At 27.9% G+C, this 26,752-nt stretch overlaps 3 protein-coding genes and 1 long non-coding RNA gene across 4 annotated transcripts in view; 1 reads left to right on the top strand and 3 right to left on the bottom strand.

The window, feature by feature from the left end:
• Positions 1-5,155: 5,155 nt before the first annotated feature.
• LOC111613181 (nose resistant to fluoxetine protein 6-like) lies at positions 5,156-6,190 on the bottom strand. The gene is made up of 5 exons (XM_023354530.1): positions 6,107-6,190; positions 5,931-6,020; positions 5,576-5,738; positions 5,419-5,498; positions 5,156-5,347 (listed from the first exon to the last, which is right to left on the bottom strand). Exons 3-5 carry the CDS (start codon positions 5,726-5,728, stop codon positions 5,197-5,199), a joined length of 384 nt encoding a protein of 127 aa, XP_023210298.1. The 5' UTR covers positions 5,729-5,738; positions 5,931-6,020; positions 6,107-6,190; the 3' UTR covers positions 5,156-5,196.
• Positions 6,191-6,260: 70 nt separating this feature from the next.
• Positions 6,261-7,958, bottom strand: LOC111613182. The gene is made up of 3 exons (XR_002754729.1): positions 7,596-7,958; positions 7,420-7,509; positions 6,261-6,946 (listed from the first exon to the last, which is right to left on the bottom strand). It is a non-coding gene; the product is annotated as an uncharacterized LOC111613182 (long non-coding RNA).
• A 4,141-nt stretch (positions 7,959-12,099) lies between these two features.
• LOC111613179 (piggyBac transposable element-derived protein 4-like) lies at positions 12,100-14,079 on the top strand. The gene has a single exon (XM_023354528.1). The coding sequence runs from the start codon at positions 12,100-12,102 to the stop codon at positions 14,077-14,079; it is 1,980 nt and encodes a 659-aa protein (XP_023210296.1).
• A 5,610-nt stretch (positions 14,080-19,689) lies between these two features.
• The window catches only part of LOC111613183 (c-Myc-binding protein-like), a 10,451-nt gene continuing 3,388 nt past the window's right edge, over positions 19,690-26,752 (bottom strand). The window contains exons 3-4 of the mRNA XM_023354531.1: positions 21,019-21,067; positions 19,690-20,570 (exon numbers count right to left, since the gene is read on the bottom strand). Coding sequence (XP_023210299.1) covers positions 20,426-20,570; positions 21,019-21,067 — 194 coding nt within the window. The 3' untranslated portion in view covers positions 19,690-20,425. The remainder of the gene's footprint in view (positions 20,571-21,018; positions 21,068-26,752) is intronic.

Raw genomic sequence — 26,752 nt, 5'->3', positions numbered from 1 at the left:
GTTATATCTGAATAATATATTATAACAACAAATAGAGCAATTTTTGCAAGCAATGCAGTAAGAGGATAAAATCGCATCTTTATTAGTTTCTACTTGATCATCGGTAGAATGTTCATTTTCGTTTAATTTTATAAAAGTTTCATTGACATTTTTCTTTAAAATATTCCATGACGATTTAAAATGTTGCAATTCTGAAATAATATTGTGTTGAGTAGCTACTGGATTAAACTGTATTAAAATACTGCTTAATTTTTGAAATGCGTTTTCAGGAATATTTAGCGACGGTGCAGTAAATTTTGGTCTAATGTGCTTTGAACTCGCTGTAAGATGGCAGTCGAACTTTTCCCGGTTGCTCTCTCTCCCACTTTCCCTGATCTAGATCGAAGACGTGTGAATTTGGTCCGGGAATACGATAATTAAATCGTCTTACACTCGTTCTTGTTTACGAAATAAATCATCGATTTATTACCTTTTTATTAGCTGACAACCAGTTTCCTATTGGAAAGGGAATGAGGTCCCGGCCTCACACTACAAAATAGATTATTTTTAATTAAATCGTTTGGAATATAGAGAAATTATTATTGAATAACATTTTTTACTTGCCTAAAATAAAGGAAATAATATAAGTGGCAATTAAATTTGTTATGACTACAATCATCGCTTTGGTGGCTAGGTACAAAACTAATAACTCGCATTTTTATAGTTTAGCATTAAGATTCATAGAAGTTGTGAATAGTTTCTAGCAATGTAAACAAATGACCAATTTTCTCTGTTTAGAAGGTAGTTTTGATTATTTTTCTCCTAGGATGATTTCTGTTTGGGCTAATGTAGTGTTTGACTCAGATCGGCAGAACTAATTTAACTTCGGATACGGGTAGGGCCGGGTAAAATGATACAGGCCTACACATATTATACACCTTAATTAACAAAAAAAATATATGAATTTTTTAAAATTAAACTTAACCAAACGGTACATTATGTACACATTTAGAAAAAACGGCCCATGTGGAATTTTCCACATGGCCAGTCCGCCCCTGCGACAATCAAACAAAAGTTCGAATATCAGTCAGTTATCGAGGTCAGCAGTTGTACAGACATTCCGCCAGGGTAGTTTCCTATAAAGCTGCTGGTTGAAATAGTAGAAGTCCATTTGCCTTTGCAAAGTTTTTCAGTTTTTGAATTTTGGTTTGTTTTTTGTGCCTTGTGCTATCGAGTGTGCCGTTTGAAGTTTGTCATTTAGATAAAAAGTAAGCATATATATTGTTTTCTTTAGTCAACCCCGTGTTTATTTTTCTTGCTAGTTTTTTCTTTATGTTGTATATTAAAATATTAAGTATACAGTCATACCCCGGACTTACGCGATAGGTGGGACCGAGCGATAACCGCGTAAGTCGGGATATAATTTTGCATATAAATACATACAAATTATTTTTAATTCGGACCGGAGACTAAAAAAACAATAATTTAGAAAAAAAATGTTTAATAAAATCTTAGATAACACATATTGTATAATAATATAATTTTTCACATTTACCTGATTATCAATATATATTTTTCACATTTACCTGTTTATCACACCATAATTTTAACACTGTTTCCATCTCAGCGATAATACTGTGACGTTTACGAATGATGCTTGAATTTAAAGATTGAGCATTTTTTACAGCTTCGAGAATTTTTTCTTTACCTTTTATAATTGTTCTGACCGTCGATTCCGGTAGATCAAACTTCTTTGCCAATTCACAAATTTTCATTTTTGTATCGAAGTCTTTAATAATGTTAACTTTACATTCCAAAGATAAAGTTTTTCTTTTCTTGTTTGATGCAGAAGAATCAGTTCTACTTCGTTTGGATGACATAGTAGAGTGTTAAGATTAATCATATTCGTTATTGTAAACCGCGCTTAAGTTAGGCGCCATCTGTTCATTTCTTTTGTATGTCCGACGATCAAAAGACCGCTTGGGATCGAGTCTGTTTATAATTTGAAAGGTAATCTTGTCAGTTGTATATACAAAAGGTAAATTGTTTACAAAATGAGTCTTTGTTTATTATCTGATAAATGTATACTTTTTTCGTCAATTGTTCACGATTGCAGATGCCTTTTGTGTAAAATCCAAGTCGGATGTATGTAAGCTAATAAATGTTCTCGTTAATCTTATCTCGCCTTTTGGTTCGTTCACGGTTACAAGAAATCACCACATAGAGTCTCTCGAGTCTCCGTAGATATAACAAACAGAAATAAATTACACAAAATAAATTGTAGCTATGCGTCGATTCCGCGCCACACGTCCGAACATTAAGCTGAACAATAGTGTGGGGGGAGTGAATAATCAAGAGTTGCGTGGCGCTGAAACAAAAAACGAATCGACGAGATTTGAAAATCGCGTAACTCCGGGTTCGCGTAAGTCGGGGTATGACTGTATATACATGCGAGACTCTAGATTAAATTTTTGATTCGTGAGAGTATATAATCGATTGAATCGTTTTATTAACTAATATATATGTTGTGTTTATGTATAAGCTTTTAATTTAAAACTGAACATTTACATTTATTCATAAAGAAATATTTACCCAATTGTACTTATTAAAAATTGGAGTTGTATTCAGCAAAATAATTCTCACTAGATTATACGATTATTTTCGAATAGCGACTGTAATTAGATAATTAGATTTGTAAAATCATTAGTTTACATATTAGTTCTGAATTATGTCACTACACAGCAAACAATGGCAAGAAGTCGTTTTCAGATAAACAATGCATTTCTAAAAAATATATAACAGACATGGACAAATGCGGCTCTTTTTGAGTTACATGCCGCTCTTGCTGAAAGTGTTAATTTCTACTTTTTATTATTATTTTAACAATTTTATTTCCACAGTTTTGTGAAAATATGTTTATTTAAAAAAATGAATATTTGTTTTATATTATTTTTATATTATATAATAAAATCGCGGTACAGAATAAAAAAGTACAGAACTGCGCTCCCATGCATTTTGCAAAACCTACTCTTGCTTGCCCACCCGATATATAACAAAACCTTAGTAAAAATTTTGTGCTGAGATCTACAAAGTGAACGTTTTTGTTAAATTTAAACATTAAGAATCTGAGTAGGTATCTAAAAAGGTTGTTATTCATTCTTTAAATATCATACAGGAAACTGTTAGAGTGTCTTTTAATAAATATTAATAAAATTTTAAATAAGAACTTCCGATGAAAACCGGAAGTCACGTGTTTTTAATTTAAAACTTCCCCCGAAAGCAGTTAATTGATGACAGGCACGACTCTATTGTTAAAGGAAAAGTATGATGTACAGGGGCAAGCCACTACTAATTTCAGGCAGAGTATATATACTGTATTTTAAATTAAATAAGTAAAAATTTGCAACCTGACATTGTCTAGATGTCAGAATAAATAATCGTTCGTAATTAATTTAACATTTTCAAATAAAATTCTTTTATAAAATTATACATTTAATTTTTCTTTTCAAAACACTGATAATTATTTCTTGTTTTTCATACATATTCAACTATTTAATGACTAAAAATATATAAATCAATTATTTTANTGTGTAGGTAAAATATTTAAAGTAATTAATTTACAGATTTATTGTAAATTTGTAATTTCCTTTTTCTTCCAGACATATCTTTCAATGCTGATATTCTTGCATGACAATAATTATTTTAAAAAATATTTGAAATTATATTTAAAAAATTTTTCAAAAGAAAATATGGCATTGTTCCACAGATACATGGAACACTGACAGATACTAAATCAATTAGTTCAATTCTTTCAAATGACAGTTTCATAAATAATTCTTTTTGTTTTTTGCAATGTAGAAATTGATCTTCATACTTAGCTTGTAATAAACATTGAAAAAGCTTATATAATTCAACAGTTAAACTTTATGTAATGTGTATCTTGAATGTGGTTTTTATATGTATTGATATCAGATGGAAATTCTTTTGATAAAAGATTATCTATTTATTCATATATATAAGTCTTCTATCCATGTTAACTATTAAAACATTAAATGAATTCATAAATCTATAAAGCACGCTATACCAAATACAAATTGCTAACATTTACAAAATAAATTTCTCTCAAGCCTAATGGGACTTATAAATCCCAAACATATTTTAATCTCTTACAGCTTACATACTATTAATTCTAAAAACATAATACATCAAAATCAAATTACACATATCTAGAATATATATAAAAAAATACAAAGACAAGTAGCTTTGAAATAAGTAGAATTAGGCAACAAAGAAAGCAATATCAGCTTCTACAATTCAAACCACAGAATTTCTCTACATTATATGAAATGTTTTCAACAAAACTAAAACAGAAACAGTTTGAAAGTTACTACCCCCTATAAGAGAAAAACAACACTTTGTACAATAAAAAATGTAAGTCCCAGTAAGCTATAATGCATACACAATGAAATAAAAAAATTTCAAAGATAGTGGAACCAGAAAGTCCTGTCAGGCAATAAAGGGTTACTTAAAATTTCATTTCAAAGAAATTATTATTAACATTTTTTGTAAATTATAAGTTCATTACAATGATAAGAATAGAAAAACTTTTCAAATTAAATAAAATTTTGAATTTTTTCAAGTTTTACTTAATGTTGAAAGTTATTTACAAAATTCTTATAATAAAAATGAAGATAAATAACATTGTAAGTAAGAAAATTTATAATTTAATAACTTTATGAAACACATTTAGTTATACATTTTTAAATTAATTGAAATTCAAAAATATTATTTTCAAATTATATCTAAATGGTTAACACTATTTATTCATAAACTAATTGTTTTTTTTTCTATATTTGTAAAGGAAAATAGTTATAAATTCTGATGTTTATAGTTCTATAAAGTTTTTAAAACCAAGATGATATTTTATTTTAAATTTTATTTACAAACTAGAAAATGTTATAGCAGTATTAAATTTTAGGTTACTCAAAACATTCAAGTCCAAATATATTTTAAAACTTCATAATTTTTATTCAAGAAATAAATAAGTAAATACTGTTCGGAAGAGATTGGTTGTTTGTTGCCCTATGTCTTTATTAAGCATTCTGTACTTAGTTGGGTATCTCAACTAAGTTTTTGGTCTTTCCCNGATCTAAATTAGCAAATTAAAATGCCGGTGTGTTTTTGTAATAAAAAATTGACATTAAATATGAAATAAGCTTACACTGTTTTCATATTTGGTGCATCTGATCCAGTTGCATCCATCCACGAATAAATTGAAATTATATTGTCGTTCGTAGCTAGAATTCCCGTAGTAATTGAAGAAATGCCCAACGCGACATACATCACTACGAAACCGATAACAGGAAATCTAAACGAATTAAATGCAAACATAAATTAACACAATTTATTTTAAAGTTTAATTTAATGTTGAAATCTTACTTCCATAAAAGGATCAAGAATATTGGACTAATGATGTAGAACTGCATGTCATTTGCCAAATACCACGTCCACGCCATGCACTATAAATAATAAAATTTCTTCAGTTTTAATAAATTTTAATAAAAATCAATTTCACACTAAACTGTTATACATTTACCATTTCTGATACACTTTCCAAATTTTGAATATATAGCAAATTTCGCCACCAGTAGTTTTTACATTTACCATTATCAGCTTCTTTTGGCCACAAAGGACCATTACCCATACGCAGCCAAATTGTCGTGTACAATCCTAAGAGCATCATGTACATAGGAGTTAATCTGGAATTATCCAACTTAATATCTTAATTAAAAATTTTAATTGTATGATTTATTTACAATAACATTTGCACAACAGTGGCAATGAATGATCCTAAATTATATATACAAGATCACAGTTTGATATAAAACTTATTAGATTTATATTCTAATATATTCCATAATATTTATAGAAAGAAGTATAACAAAACTTACCTCCAAATTCGATGAAGATAATAATATACCCAATTGAACTTTTTAGCACTTCCTTCATAATGTTTTAGAAATAAATATGAAAGCAGAAGCCTGCCAATAAAAAAAGTTACTATTGATATTATATTCAAGATTTTGGTATTTTGATATACTGTATTTAAAATGAATGATTTTCCTACCTTAACAAAAAAGAAGGTGTGAACAGAATATGTAGCTTGAATGAATAGAGCAGAACTTTTTTATATAATCCAGGTAGTTGACTAGATTTTCTTATTGAGATAAAATATAACTTATANCAAGATGCTATTTTATTTTAAATTTTATTTACAAACTAGAAAATGTTATAGCAGTATTAAATTCTAGGTTACTCAAAACATTCAAGTCCAAATATATTTTAAAACTTCATAATTTTTATTCAAGAAATAAATAAGTAAATACTGTTCGGAAGAGATTGGTTGTTTGTTGCCCTATGTCTTTATTAAGCATTCTGTACTTAGTTGGGTATCTCAACTAAGTTTTTGGTCTTTCCCTAGCTGGTCAGGTGGAGTTTTTTGGGTTTCCTCCACCTTTTCTCCCAAATGCGAGCCAACTCCCTCTAAAGTCCTCCTGGAAGGCTACTGATTTTCTACCCCTATGGGGTGTAGTACTTTTATCCTATAAAAATTCTTATTCTATATTTGCTGGAAATTTTTATGGATTGCTCACTGCTGCTTTCTTTTCTTCAGCAGTTTTGAGTGACCCAGAAAAATTGGTTAGGTCTGGTTGGTTATGCAATGCAAACTGCAACTTTTCTATGAATTTATTTTCCTCTTATTTTATCAAAAAAACACTGGTAAGTTAAAATAACACAATATGCAGAATAAAATTTGAAACATAACATATACATAATATTATGAGCCTTCACAAAGGACTAGCTTTTCTTATGAGCCCATCTTGGGACTCCATCTACTAACCAACACAGACACCCTTGTCTTTATAACATTCTTTGGCCTTTTTGTGCTCTCTGATTGGTAAAGGGCCTAAAACCACAAAAAAAATTGTAATTTAATTCAACTCTCAATCAAAAGTTATTCAGGCTGAAGGACTTTTTAAAAAGTTCAGCAACAGATTCCTAAACAACTTTCAAACAAAAGACATGTTTTTATTGTGTTATTTTGTAGTATTATAATGACTTTAGTAAATATATGGGAAGTATTGCCTGGAGTAAGAGTTTTTGGAATTGTCAAACTAAATATTTTAATTAAAAAAACAAATATACAATTTTAATTAAATTTTAATTGTATGGTTCATTTACAATGACATTTGTTATCCATTGTAAAACAGTGGAAATAAATGATCCTAAATTATATACAAACAATCACAGTTTGAAATACAGCTTATATTTAATTTGTATCTATATTTTCCATAATATTTATAATTGTCTTCTGATATTTCCAATTGTATTAAATAAATAAATAAATAAATTTATAGAGAGAAGTAAATCAAAACTTACCTTTATATTCAATGTAAATATTATTATACCCAATTGAACTTTTTAGCACTTCCTTCATAATGTTTTAGAAATAAATATGAAAGCAGAAGCCTGCCAATAAAAAAAGTTACTATTGATATTATATTCAAGATTTTGGTATTTTGATATACTGTATTTAAAATGAATGATTTTCCTACCTTAACAAAAAAGAAGGTGTGAACAGAATATGTAGCTTGAATGAATAGAGCAGAACTTTTTTATATAATCCAGGTAGTTGACTAGATTTTCTTATTGAGATAAAATATAACTTATAAAAGATAATTTCTTTTTGTAAGAAAAAAATACAACATATATTTACCTATAACACTTAAAGCTGAAAAAGTTTGGTCTAAAGTAATCCAACATATGCTCAGCAAGCAAATTTCAAAAACACATTGTAATTGACTGCCAGTATTTTCAGTACTTACAATTTTTACACCAGGGGTGTCCAACCTTTTTGTTTCTCTGGGCCGCATTGGAAGAAGTCAAGGAGATTTGGGCCACAAGTTTATATAATATATACTTGTGGCCCAATATACAAGTATATTTAAGGATTAACATGTGTAGATTATAATAATAAATATTAAAACTTTATCACGAAAAAGAATATTTTTAAAAATTACTTTTATAGACACTTTCAATTTTTACTAAGAATATATACAAATTCATTTATTTTTTTCGAGTATTTTTTACGTCAAACAAAAAAAGTAGCCACATTTGGCGCAAATGTAGCCAAATCTTGCAGCGTTGGAAGAAATACTAAATAAAGCTGGAGTTGTGATTCAAAGGATTATAGGCCCAAATGAGGGGAAAGGAGAAAAAGGACAAAAGATAAAGATGTAAGAAAGGTTGGAAAATTAAGGGTCATATTTGCATAACAGATCTATATTAACAAAAGATAAAAAGTCACTACTTTTTATCTTTTGTCCTTTCTCACCTTTTCCTCTTTTTCCCAAATTTGGGTCTATAATCCTTTGAGTCATAACTCCAGCTTTATTTATTAATCCTTCCTCATTCACACATCTCTAAATATTTGAAAATATTTCCTTTCCGCTCAAAAATAAAATATAAATGAAGGTTTACGGCTTTGTGAAACGTCTTTTTGAGTTTACGCCGTTGAAATAAATAAATAATAAAAAAATTAAAACATTTGTCAGTTTTGTTTACATGTTTACATGGGCCGCATGCGGCCCGCGGGCTGGACACCCCTGTTTTACACCATTAGTATATAGGAAAAACAAATTAAGAATTTTACAATTGCTAATGATAATGAAACAGAATGATGATATGAAATTTAATATTAATTTTTATAAATAGTGTAGGCTAGTAACAGTTTTTGTATAAGTGCATAACCTAATTCAGTCTTCTCCTGCTGTACTGCTATTTATAATTAATTCATTTTCGTTGTTCATTTCAGATTGGAGCTAAACCTAAATAAAATATCATCAAAAACTTAGAAAATAAAAATTTACCTGATTATTATAATCTGTCTTAAACTGATTAAATACTTTTTAATTTCAATTATATTTTTCAAATTATAAAAAAAGATGATGAGTCATTAATTACACACTTTGAGTATTTTTTGCTAAAATATACTAATTTAAATGAACAGAGCAATTTTTTTGATAATAATAAGAATAAACAATATTCTGCTTCAGAAGTTGTCATCATTTATTCACTTTCAAAATATTAACACTTTGAGTAATGTACAAGCAATTCTTTTAGCTTTTCTCAGATAGAAAAAAAGCATTGTTCTCTCTATTTAAAAAAAGTAAAAATATGTTCAATTGTAAATCAAAACATTTACTTACAAATATAGCAAGTCTAAACATTATAAATAGCCTAAGAATTTAAAAAGTTCATTCCATACAAGTCAAATTGCATACTGAAAACTTATCATAATCAGCTTCAAATCTCATTTATAAATTAATTTCACAGTAAGAACTGAAAATTATAAATACGAATCATAAATTGTTCAAATATTTTAAAATTTATTATTTTATAATTATTATATCTATATTTATTATACAATGCAGTTTTTTATTTTTATATTTTTCAACTAAAACTCAAATAACAAGAGTATATTTAATAAGTTAAAATTTATGATACTTGTTTTTTTAAGAAGAAATATATTGAATATGATTAAAACTTATCTGCTATGATTTTCTCTTGTAATTTTTAGTAATTGAATGATTTGCATTTAACCATAAAGTAATATATTATTTAATTCTTAAAATATTTGAGTAATCTTTTAAAATATATATTTGCTTAAAATAATTATTTTGAAATAAAAGTTTTAAATGAAATTCTAATAGTAATTAATAAATTATTTTTTAAGTAACTTTTAATTTTAATAAGTATTTTTTTTATTTTCAATACTATATTAAATTATATGTTTGATGAATTTATGAATTTCATACAATGTTAGCATGATTCTTAATGCAATAAATATATTTACATAAATTTCATTGAAATTAATATTATATTAATGATCTTCATTAATGTATTATAGGAATAACCCATTACAAGGAAGTACAATAGTTAGAACAATGGTTGATTAATTGTAACAATATATATTATTCCTAATTTACAATTTTTAACAATCAATTTTATAACTCATTTTCTATATTATTGTTAACCTGCTCAGACATTTTAATATATTTATTGAAAAAATTGTATAGCCTAATTATCATGGTAAGACTCATTCAAAATAGCTTATAAAAATTCTTGATTGATTTGCTTTCAGACAAGGTAGAAATGCCTAATTGACCTCTAATCTTTGATCATCCCTTACATAGGCAAATTCTTTGGAATACCTGAATAAAAGTTTTATTTGGATTAATTTTTAATCCGAGTTGTAAACAGTACTTCTTCATTAAATTAATTTTCTTCTGGAGACCAATTTTAGTGCTCGAGATTAGTACAATATTGTCTGCATATTGGATTGAGTCTATTACCTGATTTTCTATCAATATTCTGTCTTCTTTATCAAATTGTTTATTAATGTCATGAATCAAAAAATTTACTTCTGTCCAATTAAATCTTTTTGCAAGGATTGTTGTAAAAATCTTTCTTAATGATGATAGTATAGCAATAGGTCTATAATTGCTAGGATTTGAGCCATTGCTTTTTATTTAAATATCATGTGGAAATATGATGAGCACCATGATCCAGGATATGTGTGCTATTTCTAAACATATAATTTAAAGTTGAGTGCTAATATATCAGCTGTTTCAGATGGTAGTCGTTTTAATAAACTGACTAGAAATGAATCAGGTCCAGTAGCAGTGGTTTCTTTTAATTTGTTTATGATATTTACTATTTCTAAAGCCTGCATTGGCAGATTCAATACCCTCTGATCTCTATTCATTATTTCCTGATCCATTTCTGGCATAAAATTTATAATACTTGACTGCCTTTTTTCAAAAAAGCCAGACCATTTATGTAATCAACTTATATATTTCTAAAATCATAGAAACATTGCCAAATTTAATAGACTTTATTTGTATTTTTAAATCGACTAGAATGCAACCTTTAAATATTTTGAAAGAAAAGTAAAATAAACAAACTTATACCATTTTCAAAATAAAGTCCATATATTACAGTACATGTAATAATTATTATCATATTTTGTATATGTGTATTATAAATTTCTATTTATAAATATTACATATATAAATTGATAACCAAATGCAGTAAACAATATTGAAACAATTTATATTAACAATTTAATAGTTAAATTGTTATGATAAAATATGCAATTTCATTTTCTACGATATTATATAAATAATATAGACTTGTTTATATTTAATATTCTACTCTTATTTTTTATATTACTACAGTATTATTATTTTAATTTTCTTAATTTTTTCAAATTAAAAGAATGCTAAAAATAGAAAGAATACAAGCTTTTAGAAACTCAGCATTAAACTTAAGCATTAAGCAATAAAACTTACATTTTTAATGGTTACACCGGCCAAGATTTATAGAAGAATTGTTACTAAGCTTTACAAAGCAAGAGGAAAGTTTGAATTCCTTTCACAATGCCACCTAAATGGTGTTTTCCCAAATTCCATTTATCAGATACGTCTCCTTGTAGGCTGTGAATCTTTATTGCCAAGGCTGAAATATCTTTGACTCAACAAAGCTATCAGGACTTCTAGACGATGTTATTATGCCTTATTACATGAACTTATTCTTATGGAGGATGAACTTTATAAGCAGGATCCGCTTAACCATAGAGATGCGGATGGTTTATCCAATGCATGGAAATCATTTTACCATAACACATAATAGTAATCTGGTAATGGGCATGGTTTATTATTGTGGCAAAAATTCGATTATGTTTATTTTTTAGTTTTATTCCTATATGAATCGTATGTGCAATTTTTGTATGTTTCTACTATGCGACTGCGCTTTACGTTGGAATTTGAGTTTCTAAAAGCTTGTATTCTATTTTTAGCATTCTTTTAATTTGAAATTGTTTAACTGATGATGGCTGTTTAAAACAGTCAAATGTTATCATCTTATTAAATAATTGCTGGAATTAATAATGTGTTGAGTTTTTATTTAATTTTTTTTTTACTCTTATTCTCAATTGTAACATGTATCTTTTATTTCAAATTAGATTTTAAAATGTCTTCAAGTAAAAAAATCAAAGAAATGGAAGTCTCAACCTACTTTGACGAGTTGTCAGACTCAGATATTGAATCTTCTGACAATGACAGTCAAAGTAGCGTTGAGTTTCCAGAGTACAGGGATCTCTACTCGGACTATGATGAAGAGGAGGAGCCTGCAACCTTGACATCTGCCGCACCGTCCACCTCTGTCGCACCGTTCACGTTCGCTGCACCGTCCACCTCTGCTGCACCGTCCATGTCTGCCGCACCGTCCACATTCGCCGCACCGTCCACCTCTGCCGCACCGTCCGCATTCGCCGCACCGTTCACGTTCGCTGCACCGTCCACCTCTGCCGCACCGTCCGCATTCGCCGCACCGTCCACCTCTGCCGCACCGTTCACGTTCGCTGCACCGTCCACCTCTGCCGCACCGTCCATGTCTGCCGCACCGTCCACGTCTGCCGCACCGTCCATGGCATATATTGGACCCTCCTCCTTTCAGCTTTCTGATGACGAGTTGGAAGATGAGGTGTACGTTGAAGTTCTGCCACCAGAACAATCTCTACCTGCTACTTTCCCTTTCAATGAACTATCTGGCCCCAAACATATGCCTCCTCCTGATTCTCATCCTGTAGAGTATTTTCACCTTTTTTTCACTTTTACTTTGCTTTCTCTTATGGTGACAGAAACTAATAGGTATGCCAAGCAAGTCATAAATGGCTATGGGGGAAATGTTCCCAAATATCTGAAGATCTGGAAACCAGTCACTGTTAAAGATATAAAGGGGTTTTTGGCTATTATTTTTGCAATGGGAATTGACAGACGACCTAAACTAGCGGATTACTGGTCCAATCTTCCTCCGTACGTATCTAAGTGGTACGCGGAAATTTGTAGTAGGAACCGCTTTTATCACTTGCTTCGATTCTTCCATCTCGTAGATAATAGTAAGTTGCCTGGCCCAAAGGAATTAGGTTATAGTCCCTCTGCAAGATACCAACCTTTGGAGGATCACGCGAACAAGGTGTTCAGACATCACTATACCCCACATCGTGAAATATGCGTCGATGAATCACTAGTAGGAACCAAGTGCCATAATCCGAACATTCAGTATCTTCCCGAGAAAAAACATCACAAGTGGGGAATCAAACTTTGGATGCTGTGCGACTCTGTTTCGCACTATTGCCTGGGCTTCTTCACTTACAAAGGGGCCAAGTCCCAGGCAGAGAAGCACAATATCTCAAAGTTTGGTTTGGGATATACTGTTGTTCGGCAATTAGTGAAACTTGGTAACTATGATAACAAAGGTTATCACGTGTTTATTGACAATTATTTCACGTCTGTACCCCTTGTTCGTGGCCTATATTCCCGCGGAACTTACTGCACTGGGACAGTGCGAGCACTCAGAAAACAATTACCTCTTGGCTTCAACGAAAGATTCGCAGTAGGCCAGATCAAGTATTTCAGGTCTGGCCCCATATTGGCGTGTGGGTTCAGGGAACACGAGAATAATCCACAACCGGTACGTCTTTTATCCAGCCACGAAGGGGCTCGCGACACCAAAATTGTTAAGAGACACGGAGTGGAGAAATTAAAACCACAAATAGTTTTATCATATAACAAGTTCATGGGGGGGGTCGATACTCACGATATGATGCTATACACGTATTTGGATGAAAGGCGGACCAGGAAATGTTGGAGAAAAGTGGCTTTCAATATCATGGCCAGGATGATGTTGAATGCATATATTCTTTACAAAGAAAAGTCTGGAAGTCGGATGACCCACCAACGCTTCATCCAAGAGGTAATTGAAAGCCTGAAAAAAGAATCAAAGGAGGAGAGCGTGCCTATATGCCACACACCCCCAGATCCCAGAGGACCACCAGGACTCCGAAAATTGCCTGGTAGGCATCAATTCCACTGTGTCGTGTGCAGCACACCAAATCAAAAAAGGACATCGACTAGAGTATGCACAAGATGCGGAAAAGGATTGCACGTGGATTGTCTCATCAAACATCAGTGCTAACATGAAAGGTACATGAAATATTGATATAATTATAGTAGAGAATCAATTATCCGACCCAATTGGGGACTCGGGTTGGTCAGATAACTGAAAAAATCAAATAACCGAAAAGAATGAAAAAAATACGTTATTAGTATAGTATATTATTATATTAGTATATCCCATGTAATTAGTATATTAGTATATCGCTATTAACCTACTTCGCGTTGAATTTTCATCGATGTTAAGCCTAACAAATTTTTTTTTTTTAAATAATAATCGCTGCTATTGTATCATTAAAAATTATTTTTAAATTATTTTATTGCTCACAAAACAAACAACTGCTCATAATTGGAAAATTAAGTCTAGTTTAAATTCTGGCTTCCCTTTCATGGTCGAGCCAGTGTTGCCAGCTAAAACATGCAAAAATTTAACAAAAATAATATTAAAGTAGCCAAGACATAGCCAAATATTGTAGCGCCACATCACTAGCGGACATTTGAAATTTGCCGACTAGAACGGTCGGTTAACCGATGTGACGGTTAATCGGGGGTCAAATAATTGATGCTCTACTGTAATATAATTTTGTTATAGTTTTATATGCATGATTGTTGCAAAATGTACAAAATGATATTTTCTCTTACAGTTTTGGTCCTAATTTCTGCTAAGCAAGAAATTTTATGTTTCAGAAGCTTTAGAAGAAAACCCATCTAACCAAGTTCAATCAGACTCAGATATATCAAAAATAACAGAAATAGATGAAAAAATTTCAGATAAAATAGAGAGAGTATCTTCCTTAGATTTTTATGGGATTTGCTAGTTATTTCCCTCAATATTATCAGCATTTAAATATGTTATGTTATGTGATATTTAAAATGGGATCAAGCTATAAAAAAATCTCCAATGTTACTTTCTCACTGTTACATTTATACAAAAAGATGTAGAATCACTTCAAGATAATGATATGCATGATCAGAATTAATTTTGGAAAGTATTGCAACCTGCCAAGCAATTTATGATGTCCTATGATTTGTATTTGAATTTTTAATATTTTATTCTTCCTGTGTAAATTTTTGTATTTGTTTGCATAGTGAAGATTGTGTAATGTTATGAATAATTTAAATAAGTAATTGTTGTAAATCTAATAGCATAATTCATCTCTTTGACGTCACAAGCTCTAAATTAAGCAATGGAACTATAATGTGCATTACTGATGTCATTCAGTAAAAATAGAGACTCAGTTTTAAATCATCAAAGATTTTGCAAGCGTTGGTGGGTCATCCGGCTTCCAGACTTTTCTTTGTAAAGAATGTATGCATTCAATGTATGATGATTTAAAACCTAGTTTTAAATCATACATTACTGATTATACATTACAGTATTCATACTGTAATGTATAATCAGTAATGTATGATGATTTAACATTAAACTATGTATAAATTATAAATATTACTTTAATCGTTGATTGTTCAGGTATTTAACTAATGTAAAATTATGTATTTCATTTAAAGTTTGCTTTAAAGCAACAAAATAGCAATAACTTTCATAAGAATTCCACGATGTGAAAAGTATTCATATTAAACTTTTAATTTTTTAATAATTGTTTGTTAATAAAAGTAAATTTCTTTTAATTTTATATGTTTTTGTACACATTATTTGCTGTTCATTGCTATTCTATGTATAAATTATAAATATTACTTTAATCGTTGATTGTTCAGGTATTTAACTAATGTAAAATTATGTATTTCATTTAAAGTTTGCTTTAAAGCAACAAAATAGCAATAACTTTCATAAGAATTCCACGATGTGAAAAGTATTCATATTAAACTTTTAATTTTTTAATAATTATTTGTTAATAAAAGTAAATTTCTTTTAATTTTATATGTTTTTGTACACATTATTTGCTGTTCAGAGCTGACTGTAATGTTCCAAATTTTATTCAATTTTGTTGATTTATCTACAAAATAGGAAACAAAAAGTAACAATGTTAACAAATCTCATTTAAGTTATTTACGTTTAAACAAACAAGTGTTTTTAAAGGAAACAAAATACATACATATATCTAAGTAATAAATATAGCAAATTAATTAGATTTTTCATAATATCATTACTTTTTGGTCTAAAATATAACATTTAATAAATTTTTTACACCTTGATGATATTTTAAACTAAAGATTTATAAATTAAAAAATTTGTGATATAAAACAATTCAAACATCACAAATTTTTAAGCGAGATTGCGGTTTAAAAAGAACCTAAAATTAGCATAACACAAAATATTCTGGCAGATACACAGATCTTTAATCTATCTGGTAGGCAAAAAGGGGCACCATTTAGAGCTTTGTCCCTATTTTTCTTTATAAGAAGAAATTCGTTTAACATTACCCATCAATAATTTACTTGGAATTCCTCAGAAAAAAAAAGCATGTAAACAATTGGAAAATGGATTATTTTATTTCAAATTCAATTTTAGTAAACAGATACGAGAGAATGTAAGGCAATGTAATTACGTATTTCAAATAAGTGATGAAAGACTCAGACATCAACATTTTTGTAGACAAAATTTGTTAGTGATTAAAGATAAAAGACAATAAATATTGTGTAAACAAACGTGTTCATATAAACGTGGATTTGAATTTGGTATAAGTAAATAGTTGAGTATATAAAATAACTTACTAATAAAATAAGAAATCCCTTTAAAATATTTATCACTATCAAGTGAAATTAGCAATATATGAAACTGATTATTCTCTTGCTTGTAGAGAGTACACAGAATATCCTGTTTAAGACTGACAGCATTAATTTTAGTTAAAGCAATCATTTTTAAACAATTAAAAACCTACATATTTGGTAAAATGTGTGACTAAATATCCAGATTGCAATACGCACTGATTGGCTGAATGATGTCAACTTACTGAAATTGGAAATGTTGATCAATTAGCCTAAACTTTGTATTGTTGTGNGATTACAATTTAAATAAATTTAAGTATAGTATCTTTGAGTCAACATACACAAATAGCAAAATTAAAGCAACAATCAACAACAATGACCTGTCTGATCAATTACATGTTCTACTCACAATTCCTCAGACTGGAGTGGAAATATAATTCAAAACATCTTAGAAAACCTTAAATAAATCTCACCTTTAGATAAATTCTGATTAGATCCATCTGAAATAATCTGGAAAATTAGTACCATATCTCATGATAACTATGTCACGCATCAGATTTAAAGCTGGATAAACATTTGATAAATGAACAGAATTAGTGATGATGTTCCAAGCATTCTGATTCTAGAACGGTTGACCTGATGAAGATCCAGATGGAGGATTGAAAACATTACTCATTCTAAATGTGACAAGTTACTGAAGATTTATTTAAGAAGGTTCTCTAAGAGGTTTTGAAATTGAAATGAAATTCTTTTTAAATAAATAAATAAATAAATAATAAATTAAAAACTCTTGCTGGATCATTCAATTTAACCTTCCACTTTATTTTCATCTATTTTATTTTCATACTGTTTAATGTATTAAAAAAACTAAAGAAATTAATAATACAGTAATTTAATAAAATAATAATATGTTCAAGTTGATAAAAGTAATTGAAACTTCTTTTTACATTTGTAAGCAGTGTTATGAGTTTAGTAGTCTACAGAAAATTAAATTATTCAATATCTACACATACTTTTACAAGAAGATCACTGTTTTCTTTTTTTAATTCTTCCAATTTCTGTTTTGCTTGAATAAGCTGCTGTTTTAGTGATTCCATATTATTAGAATCATTAATTCCCAACTGCTGTTTAATATATCTATGGCAAAAAAATAACTGTTAATATAAATCCAATAGAAACATAATTAGGTTCAATAATGTTTTTTACTGAAATATAATTTATTTAATAAATCTTTAATACTTGCAAATACAAACTTGAGTTGAAAAATGCATAAAAACATTATAAAATAATGTCTTTATGCATTTTTGAATAATAATAAATAATAATTAATTAATTAATAATAAATAAAATAATATACATTTATAATAGACATGCTAAATATATTTTATTTTTATGTATTAGTTTTTACACTTTAAATTTAAACTTAAATATCAAAAAGGAAACTTTTTATAGTTTGGGATCATTTTATTTATATTATACAATCTGGTTATTTGTATTTACTATTATTTAGCATGTTAATGTTAACCAATATATATTTATCATCTGACTTTGATATTATAAATGAAAAAGTTTTTAGAAACATTACATTAAAGGATCTTCTGGTTTACCCTGTTCTTCATATAAATTAGACAATGCTGCAAAAATGAATTTTTCATTCATAAAAAATATTTTTTTGAAATACTATATGCATTAAAAATGAAATGTAACAAAAACAGTTAAAATTATCAGTCTTTTATTTTAATATACTTTAATGCTTTTATATAAAGAAAGTAGTTATACTAGAATATATACTTTATTATTCATTTCAAGTAGAATAACAAAAGGGAAAATATGTGAAAAAGTTTATGCTCAACATCCAAATGACTACAGGAATGTACCATCTCTTGGTACACCACATCTTTTGTCCATCCCCATACATAGCTCATTATCTTCTACAAAGTTTAATGATCTGTGAAAAGGATCACTTTATATCCATCAAAGTACATTTTTCACAGAAACCATTCACTTCCAGATATGGGTCCTTCTGGATGTTTTTATTCCTCTTATTGCTGGATATAAATGATTATAAATAAATATAAATGTGTTGTTTTTAATATTTAATTGTTAGTTTAACTTTTCAATCATAAAATTAGGAAGTTCAAACAGCATAAGTCTTATTCCTTATCAAATTGCATTCCTTTAATTAACATGAAAAAACTATAAAATGCTAAAACTTTAAGATTCCAATTTTTCAGTGATATTTAATAATCCAATTTATAAAAAATATATTTCACAAGTTCTATTAGTCTTTGGCTCATTTATATTTTTAAGAAAATATTTATTACAATGTTCAGAATACAGTATATGAATCATTTTTTGATTAAATAGTTTGAATTGTTATTGATTACATTTTTGTAACTTTATATTAATAATTAAATTCATTAAGAGGAATGTCGCTTTCAAAGAGATTGTCCGAAAATAGCTGGTCACTTAGCAATGATTATAAATGTAGTTATTTCATATTTCTTAAATTCGTATTTTTAATGAATATTTTCACATTGTGAATCATTAAAAATAAACTTTTTCCGGTCGTGCTCATTATAATGTTTAGGTTTTTCTACTTGCGTAGACAATTCAGGAAACTCTTTTGTTTTTATTCACACAGTTCAGTTATTTTCTATTGTTGAGCGATATAAATTGTATAAGAAGTTTTGATTTATAAAAATTTTTAAGCTGGCTTTTTTTTTTAAGTAAATTATCTTTTTCAATAGACATAAAGAATTTAAAACTTTGGTCTTGTGCCTCAAATAACCCTACACATTTTCTATATATGGTTAAACAGTTATGCTACCGTTTTTAATGAATCGAAAATATTTAAACATGTTTAAAAGGTTTTAATTATGTTTTAAAATGAGTAATGTTTGACTCATCTTCCTGAAAATACTGTCAAAACTTCATTTCTAGTATTCTAAAAGTCACACACAAGTCTTCCTGTTCAGTATACCCAACTTTATTCTCTAAATGATTACAATTTAAATAAATTTAAGTATAGTATCTTTGAGTCAACATACACAAATAGCAAAATTAAAGCAACAATCAACAACAATGACCTGTCTGATCAATTACATGTTCTACTCACAATTCCTCAGACTGGAGTGGAAATATAATTCAAAACATCTTAGAAAACCTTAAATAAATCTCACCTTTAGATAAATTCTGATTAGATCCATCTGAAATAATCTGGAAAATTAGTACCATATCTCATGATAACTATGTCACGCATCAGATTTAAAGCTGGATAAACATTTGATAAATGAACAGAATTAGTGATGATGTTCCAAGCATTCTGATTCTAGAACGGTTGACCTGATGAAGATCCAGATGGAGGATTGAAAACATTACTCATTCTAAATGTGACAAGTTACTGAAGATTTATTTAAGAAGGTTCTCTAAGAGGTTTTGAAATTGAAATGAAATTCTTTTTAAATAAATAAATAAATAAATAATAAATTAAAAACTCTTGCTGGATCATTCAATTTAACCTTCCACTTTATTTTCATCTATTTTATTTTCATACTGTTTAATGTATTAAAAAAACTAAAGAAATTAATAATACAGTAATTTAATAAAATAATAATATGTTCAAGTTGATAAAAGTAATTGAAACTTCTTTTTACATTTGTAAGCAGTGTTATGAGTTTAGTAGTCTACAGAAAATTAAATTATTCAATATCTACACATACTTTTACAAGAAGATCACTGTTTTCTTTTTTTAATTCTTCCAATTTCTGTTTTGCTTGAATAAGCTGCTGTTTTAGTGATTCCATATTATTAGAATCATTAATTCCCAACTGCTGTTTAATATATCTATGGCAAAAAAATAACTGTTAATATAAATCCAATAGAAACATAATTAGGTTCAATAATGTTTTTTACTGAAATATAATTTATTTAATAAATCTTTAATACTTGCAAATACAAACTTGAGTTGAAAAATGCATAAAAACATTATAAAATAATGTCTTTATGCATTTTTGAATAATAATAAATAATAATTAATTAATTAATAATAAATAAAATAATATACATTTATAATAGACATGCTAAATATATTTTATTTTTATGTATTAGTTTTTACACTTTAAATTTAAACTTAAATATCAAAAAGGAAACTTTTTATAGTTTGGGATCATTTTATTTATATTATACAATCTGGTTATTTGTATTTACTATTATTTAGCATGTTAATGTTAACCAATATATATTTATCATCTGACTTTGATATTATAAATGAAAAAGTTTTTAGAAACATTACATTAAAGGATCTTCTGGTTTACCCTGTTCTTCATATAAATTAGACAATGCTGCAAAAATGAATTTTTCATTCATAAAAAATATTTTTTTGAAATACTATATGCATTAAAAATGAAATGTAACAAAAACAGTTAAAATTATCAGTCTTTTATTTTAATATACTTTAATGCTTTTATATAAAGAAAGTAGTTATACTAGAATATATACTTTATTATTCATTTCAAGTAGAATAACAAAAGGGAAAATATGTGAAAAAGTTTATGCTCAACATCCAAATGACTACAGGAATGTACCATCTCTTGGTACACCACATCTTTTGTCCATCCCCATACATAGCTCATTATCTTCTACAAAGTTTAATGATCTGTGAAAAGGATCACTTTATATCCATCAAAGTACATTTTTCACAGAAACCATTCACTTCCAGATATGGGTCCTTCTGGATGTTTTTATTCCTCTTATTGCTGGATATAAATGATTATAAATAAATATAAATGTGTTGTTTTTAATATTTAATTGTTAGTTTAACTTTTCAATCATAAAATTAGGAAGTTCAAACAGCATAAGTCTTATTCCTTATCAAATTGCATTCCTTTAATTAACATGAAAAAACTATAAAATGCTAAAACTTTAAGATTCCAATTTTTCAGTGATATTTAATAATCCAATTTATAAAAAATATATTTCACAAGTTCTATTAGTCTTTGGCTCATTTATATTTTTAAGAAAATATTTATTACAATGTTCAGAATACAGTATATGAATCATTTTTTGATTAAATAGTTTGAATTGTTATTGATTACATTTTTGTAACTTTATCTGACAAAATCTAAATCAGTAAATCTAAATTTTCTGAGAAAAAAATATAATTTGCCTGTGCTTACTGTGATTTTAATGTGCTTGTAGTTTTAATTTATATGCATATCAAGACAGTGTTATAAATTCTGGTTGATGCAGCACAAATAATTTTGTTTCAAAAATAACCAATATGAAACCAGCTGAAACCAATAAGACAAAGCTACAACTTCAAGAATTATAATTGTCAAATAATTAATAAATGGAAGTTGAATATAGAAATTAAATGGGATTTTCATTAAAGTATAAAAATATTGTTTTTGAAGCTGTTATGACAAACATCTTTTATTTTAAATAGTTAAAGCAATATTTGTGATTCTGCAATGTAACTTTACCTAGCATAATAATTATTGCATAATTATTATAAATATAATCCATTTGATAAATTTGTTCTTTGAGGAATTGTATTTAATAACAGATATATTTTTCAATAACATTTCAAGATAATGAATGTCATAACAAAATAAATAAAAATATGACTTTATTTTCTTGATGTTTAATATCTCAGATGATTAAAATAACTTTTATTGCATTAATAAGACAGATATTTATAGAAAACTACTTTCAAAGTAAGTATCTTTTGCCCTACAAACTTCTACTACTACAAATTTTGCACCCCTTGTCAAAGCAGTTCTGAAAGCTATTTTTGTGATGTTTTTGAGAGCTTTCATCACCAATGGAAACTGAATATGAAAATATTTAGTTTGCATTGGTCATTTCTGGTTAATTATTAAATATATAACCGAGAAGGAGCACAACAATGCTTTTTCAACTTTTTTGTCCTTTGATCTTGCTCTCAAAGACTGCTTTCATTTTGGGGAAAGGATGATAAAGTCGAAGAGTAGTAGATTTTAATCAGTAGCATAGAAAAAAGCATTGTAGCAACAAGATCCTTAAAGATGTCATAAAAAGTAGCTTTTAGAAATGCTTTGACAGGTGTTACAGATACTGGCAGAAGTGTACAGCTACAATATTTCGAAAGTAGTGTGGTGTAAGAATATCTGTGTATTGTGTAATAAAATTTGTGCCAATACTTAAGTTTATTTTTTTTCTCCATTATGTATATATAAATTAATTACAAAATTTAACAACATATACATGTAGAATCTGTATTGAGTTACATTTTTTCCTTTTATAGAATAATTAAGTAGTTATTTCAAAAATTTTGTATTATTAAATATTTAAATAGCTTGTTTTGTCAATTTAAATTAAAAAAATATATATTTTTAATATTTATTTCAAATAATATTCATTAATTCTTTTGTTATATTTTTACTTTATTTTTGGCAATTTCATCAAATACTTGATTATTTTTATCAGCTCCACTTTGTAAATATCTTCATTGACATTCTGTAGAATATTTACCATTTTAATTTCGACAGATGAATAATTTTTTAATGAGAAAACGTCCATTGTGGTGGGTACAATTTGTCTTTGGGACACTTATTTGGTAAATTTAAATATCAAATATTTATTTTATCACTTATTTTTAAGTGTTTTTACTTTGTTTATTAATTATTAAAATTTACACAGACATTAATGAATTACAAATCAATTTATATTTTATAAGATGTAAATAAAACTGATATATTTTATATATAGAGATTCCTTTAGATGTTATTAAATATTGTAAAATTATATTTTGTTCTCTATAAATATAATTCAGTTTTATTTACATCTTATAAAATATAAATTGATTTCTTTTCTTACAGTCAGAAACAAAGGATTTCTTCACTTTTCATTTGTGTATGTTTGTGTGTGTGTGCACATATGTTGCATTTTTGAGTCATTGGTCAAAGGATTTACTGTAATAAAAAGATTTTTAGGTAAAAATTTTCTTATATTTAAAAAAATAACTGAAATATAATATAATTAATAATAACAATAATGTTTATTTTGAAAGAAGTGTTTAAATTTAAATTTATGTTTGCAGATGCACTCAATCATCTACAGTTGTCAAAGAAATGAACTAGTTTGAAACTAGTTGATCAAACTGAAAACACTGTTGTTTTAAATATTTAATTAAAACTTCTGAAATAACATTTAAGTTTATCATTTCTAAATTATTTAAGAAGAATCTATATCCTGAAGATTTATAACAAGAAAAATATATGTTGGGAAAATTGTTTATAAGTAAAATACAAAAGAATATGTATAAAATGTCATATGATAATTTATAAAATTTTTCTATGATGTATATTTTAATAAAGGTTAAATTGCTGATTCTTAATGTGTCTAAAAATATGATATTGCCTTAAGGATGAAGCTATACAGGTAGCCTATAAGTTATTACTTAATGATTAAATACTTAAGCCAGAGATAGTTTAATCAATTATATAATTTTTATTTTGTATAATAATAGCTATAGATGACAATTTTGGCTACCCTTCAAGGGTTTACAGAACATGTACATTTTGGGAATCTCTATAAACTACTAAGCTGCAAGAAAGTAAACTCCTTACATGAAAATTCCTTATTAATGTTCTTGACTGATTCTCATCTTCAGGTCATCATTCCAAAGCTTTGATTCTGTTTGGTATATTACAAAAAAATATTTGATTTTGTTCAATTCTGTTATTCATTTATCAAACAAATATCTTTCAGATACAGGGGCGGACTGGCCATGTGGAAAATTCCACATGGGCCGTATACAATTTGGGCTGTTTTTTTCTAAATACAGGTAACCCCCGTATAACACGGTAGTTACGTTCCAAAAAATTGCCGTGTTATGCGAATCCGTGTTATACGAAACAAAGAACTAATACGAAAAAGAGGGTTAGGTTCCAAAAATTAAAAATCATGCTAGTATATTTTAATAATTAAGATAAATATCTTCATTAAAATTTTTTAAGTGATACATATTAATATAAATTAAACAATGTTTTCTTCGTCATCACTGAAAACACTATTAATTAACCGAGAGCGTTTTCTTTTTGGCAAGTTATCCTTATCCTCTGAGCATTTTTCTGCATTATCTTCAGATCCATGCTTTACCTTTTGCAAAATGTATGTAATTTTAGATTGCTTGCTTCTAGTTAAAAGGTCTTTATAAATTTCCTTATATGGTGCTAAGCACTTATGAAGAATAAAGCAAGTATGGAATAAGGGAAAAACATTCGGCAACATCAGAAGCAGAAGCGTCGCGATCTGGCAACATTGAAACAAGTTTCGAGAAGGACCACCTGTATCGACAGAAGGCGAGAAGAGAAAATTTACATACTTAAGTACTAATAGTTCACGAAAATAATAATTTTCGTGAACTATTATTAGTTAAGTATGTAAAAATTTATTACATTTCCTGTTGTACGAGGGTTTTACCCAATTCTCGAACCGTGTCAGAGTGAATCCGTGCTATAAAAGTACCATGTTATACGGGGGATGGTACCAATTCTCGAACCGTGTTAGAGCGAATCCGTGCTATAGAAGTGCCGTGTTATACGGGGGTTACCTGTATGTACTGTACATAATGTACCGTTTGGTTAAGTTTAATTTTTAAAAAATTCATATATTTTTTTTTGTTAAGTAAGGTAAATTTCAATTTTTAGATGTAATATAGGTATATGTGTAGGCCTGTATTGTTTTACCTGGCCCTACCTGTATCCAAAGTTAAATTAGTTCTGCCGATCTGAGTCAAACACTACATTAGACCGATTCGGCCCAAACAGAAAGCATCCTAGGAGAAAAATAATCAAAACTACCTTCTAAACAGAGAAAATTGGTCATTTGTTTACATTGCTAAAAACTGTTCACCACTCCTATCAATCTTAATGCTAAACTATATAAATGCAAGTTATTAGTTTTGTACCTAGCCACCAAAGCAATGATTGTAGTCATAACAAATTTAATGGTCACTTATATTATTTCCTTTATTTTAGGCAAGTAAAAAAATGTTATTCAATAATAATTTCTCTATATTCCAAACGATTTAATTAAAAATAATCTATTTTGTAGTGTGAGGCTGGGACCTCACCCCCTCTTTAATGGGAGGTTTTAAATTATTGGTATAAATGTTAAATAAAAAATTACAATGCAGAATGCAATTATTATTATTATATATGTAGTTCTTGCTTTCACTTTAATCTTGATTGTTCTTTATTGTATCCAAAATTAATTAAAAATATTTAATTAAAACATAAATTTTAATGTATTTTCCAAAGTAACATTTCTTCTCATTTATCATATAAATACCTACAAAAAATGTTTCCTTTCTGCAATATTTTTATTGAGCAATTTAAATCTAAACGCCAACAAATATCTGCTTTACTACAACTTAAACTAAAAAATATACGCATACTTTTCAACTTTAACAATTTTTTAATTGGGAAACTGGTTGTCAAGCTAAAGCTAATAAATCGATGATTTATTTCGTAAACAGGAACGAGTGTAAGACGATTTAATTGTCACATTTCCAGACCAAATTTACACATCCTCGATCTAGATCAGGGAAGGTGGGAGAGAGAGCAACCGGGGAAAGTTCGACTGTCATCTTACAGCAAGTTCAAAGCACATTAGACCAAAATTTACAGGACCATTACTAAATATTCCTGAAAATGCATTTCAAAAATTAAGCAGTATTTTAATACAGTTTAATCCAGTAGCTACTCAACACAATATCATTTCAGAATTGCAACATTTTAAATCATCATGGAATATTTTAAAGGAAAATGTCAATGAAACTTTTATAAAATTAACCGAAAATGAACATTCTACTGATATTCAAGTAGAAACTAATAAAGATGTGATTTTATCCTCTTACTGCATTGCTTGCAAAAATTGCTCTATTTGTTGCTATAATATATTATTCAGATATAACATGTTAAGTGGCGCTTATTCTATACTTGGTCATGCATACAAATATCTGCTATCTATGTCTGTAACAC

The sequence above is a fragment of the Centruroides sculpturatus genome, unplaced genomic scaffold (assembly GCF_000671375.1).
Source record: "Centruroides sculpturatus isolate CEXI.00-Female unplaced genomic scaffold, Cexi_2.0 scaffold1857, whole genome shotgun sequence".
Classification (NCBI taxonomy): Eukaryota; Metazoa; Arthropoda; class Arachnida; order Scorpiones; family Buthidae; genus Centruroides; species Centruroides sculpturatus.
This window is presented reverse-complemented; position numbering and strand designations above follow the sequence as displayed.

Excerpts from the sequence above, each read along its gene's own strand:
- LOC111613181 (XM_023354530.1), bottom strand. The coding sequence starts at position 5,728 with ATGTACATGATGCTCTTAGGATTGTACACGACAATTTGGCTGCGTATG. Across the intron at positions 5,499-5,575 it reads TGGAAAGTGTATCAGAAATG|TGCATGGCGTGGACGTGGTA; the intron begins GTAAATGTATAA and ends TATTATTTATAG. Across the intron at positions 5,348-5,418 it reads TTCTTGATCCTTTTATGGAA|ATTTCCTGTTATCGGTTTCG; the intron begins GTAAGATTTCAA and ends TAATTCGTTTAG.
- LOC111613179 (XM_023354528.1), top strand. The coding sequence starts at position 12,100 with ATGGAAGTCTCAACCTACTTTGACGAGTTGTCAGACTCAGATATTGAA.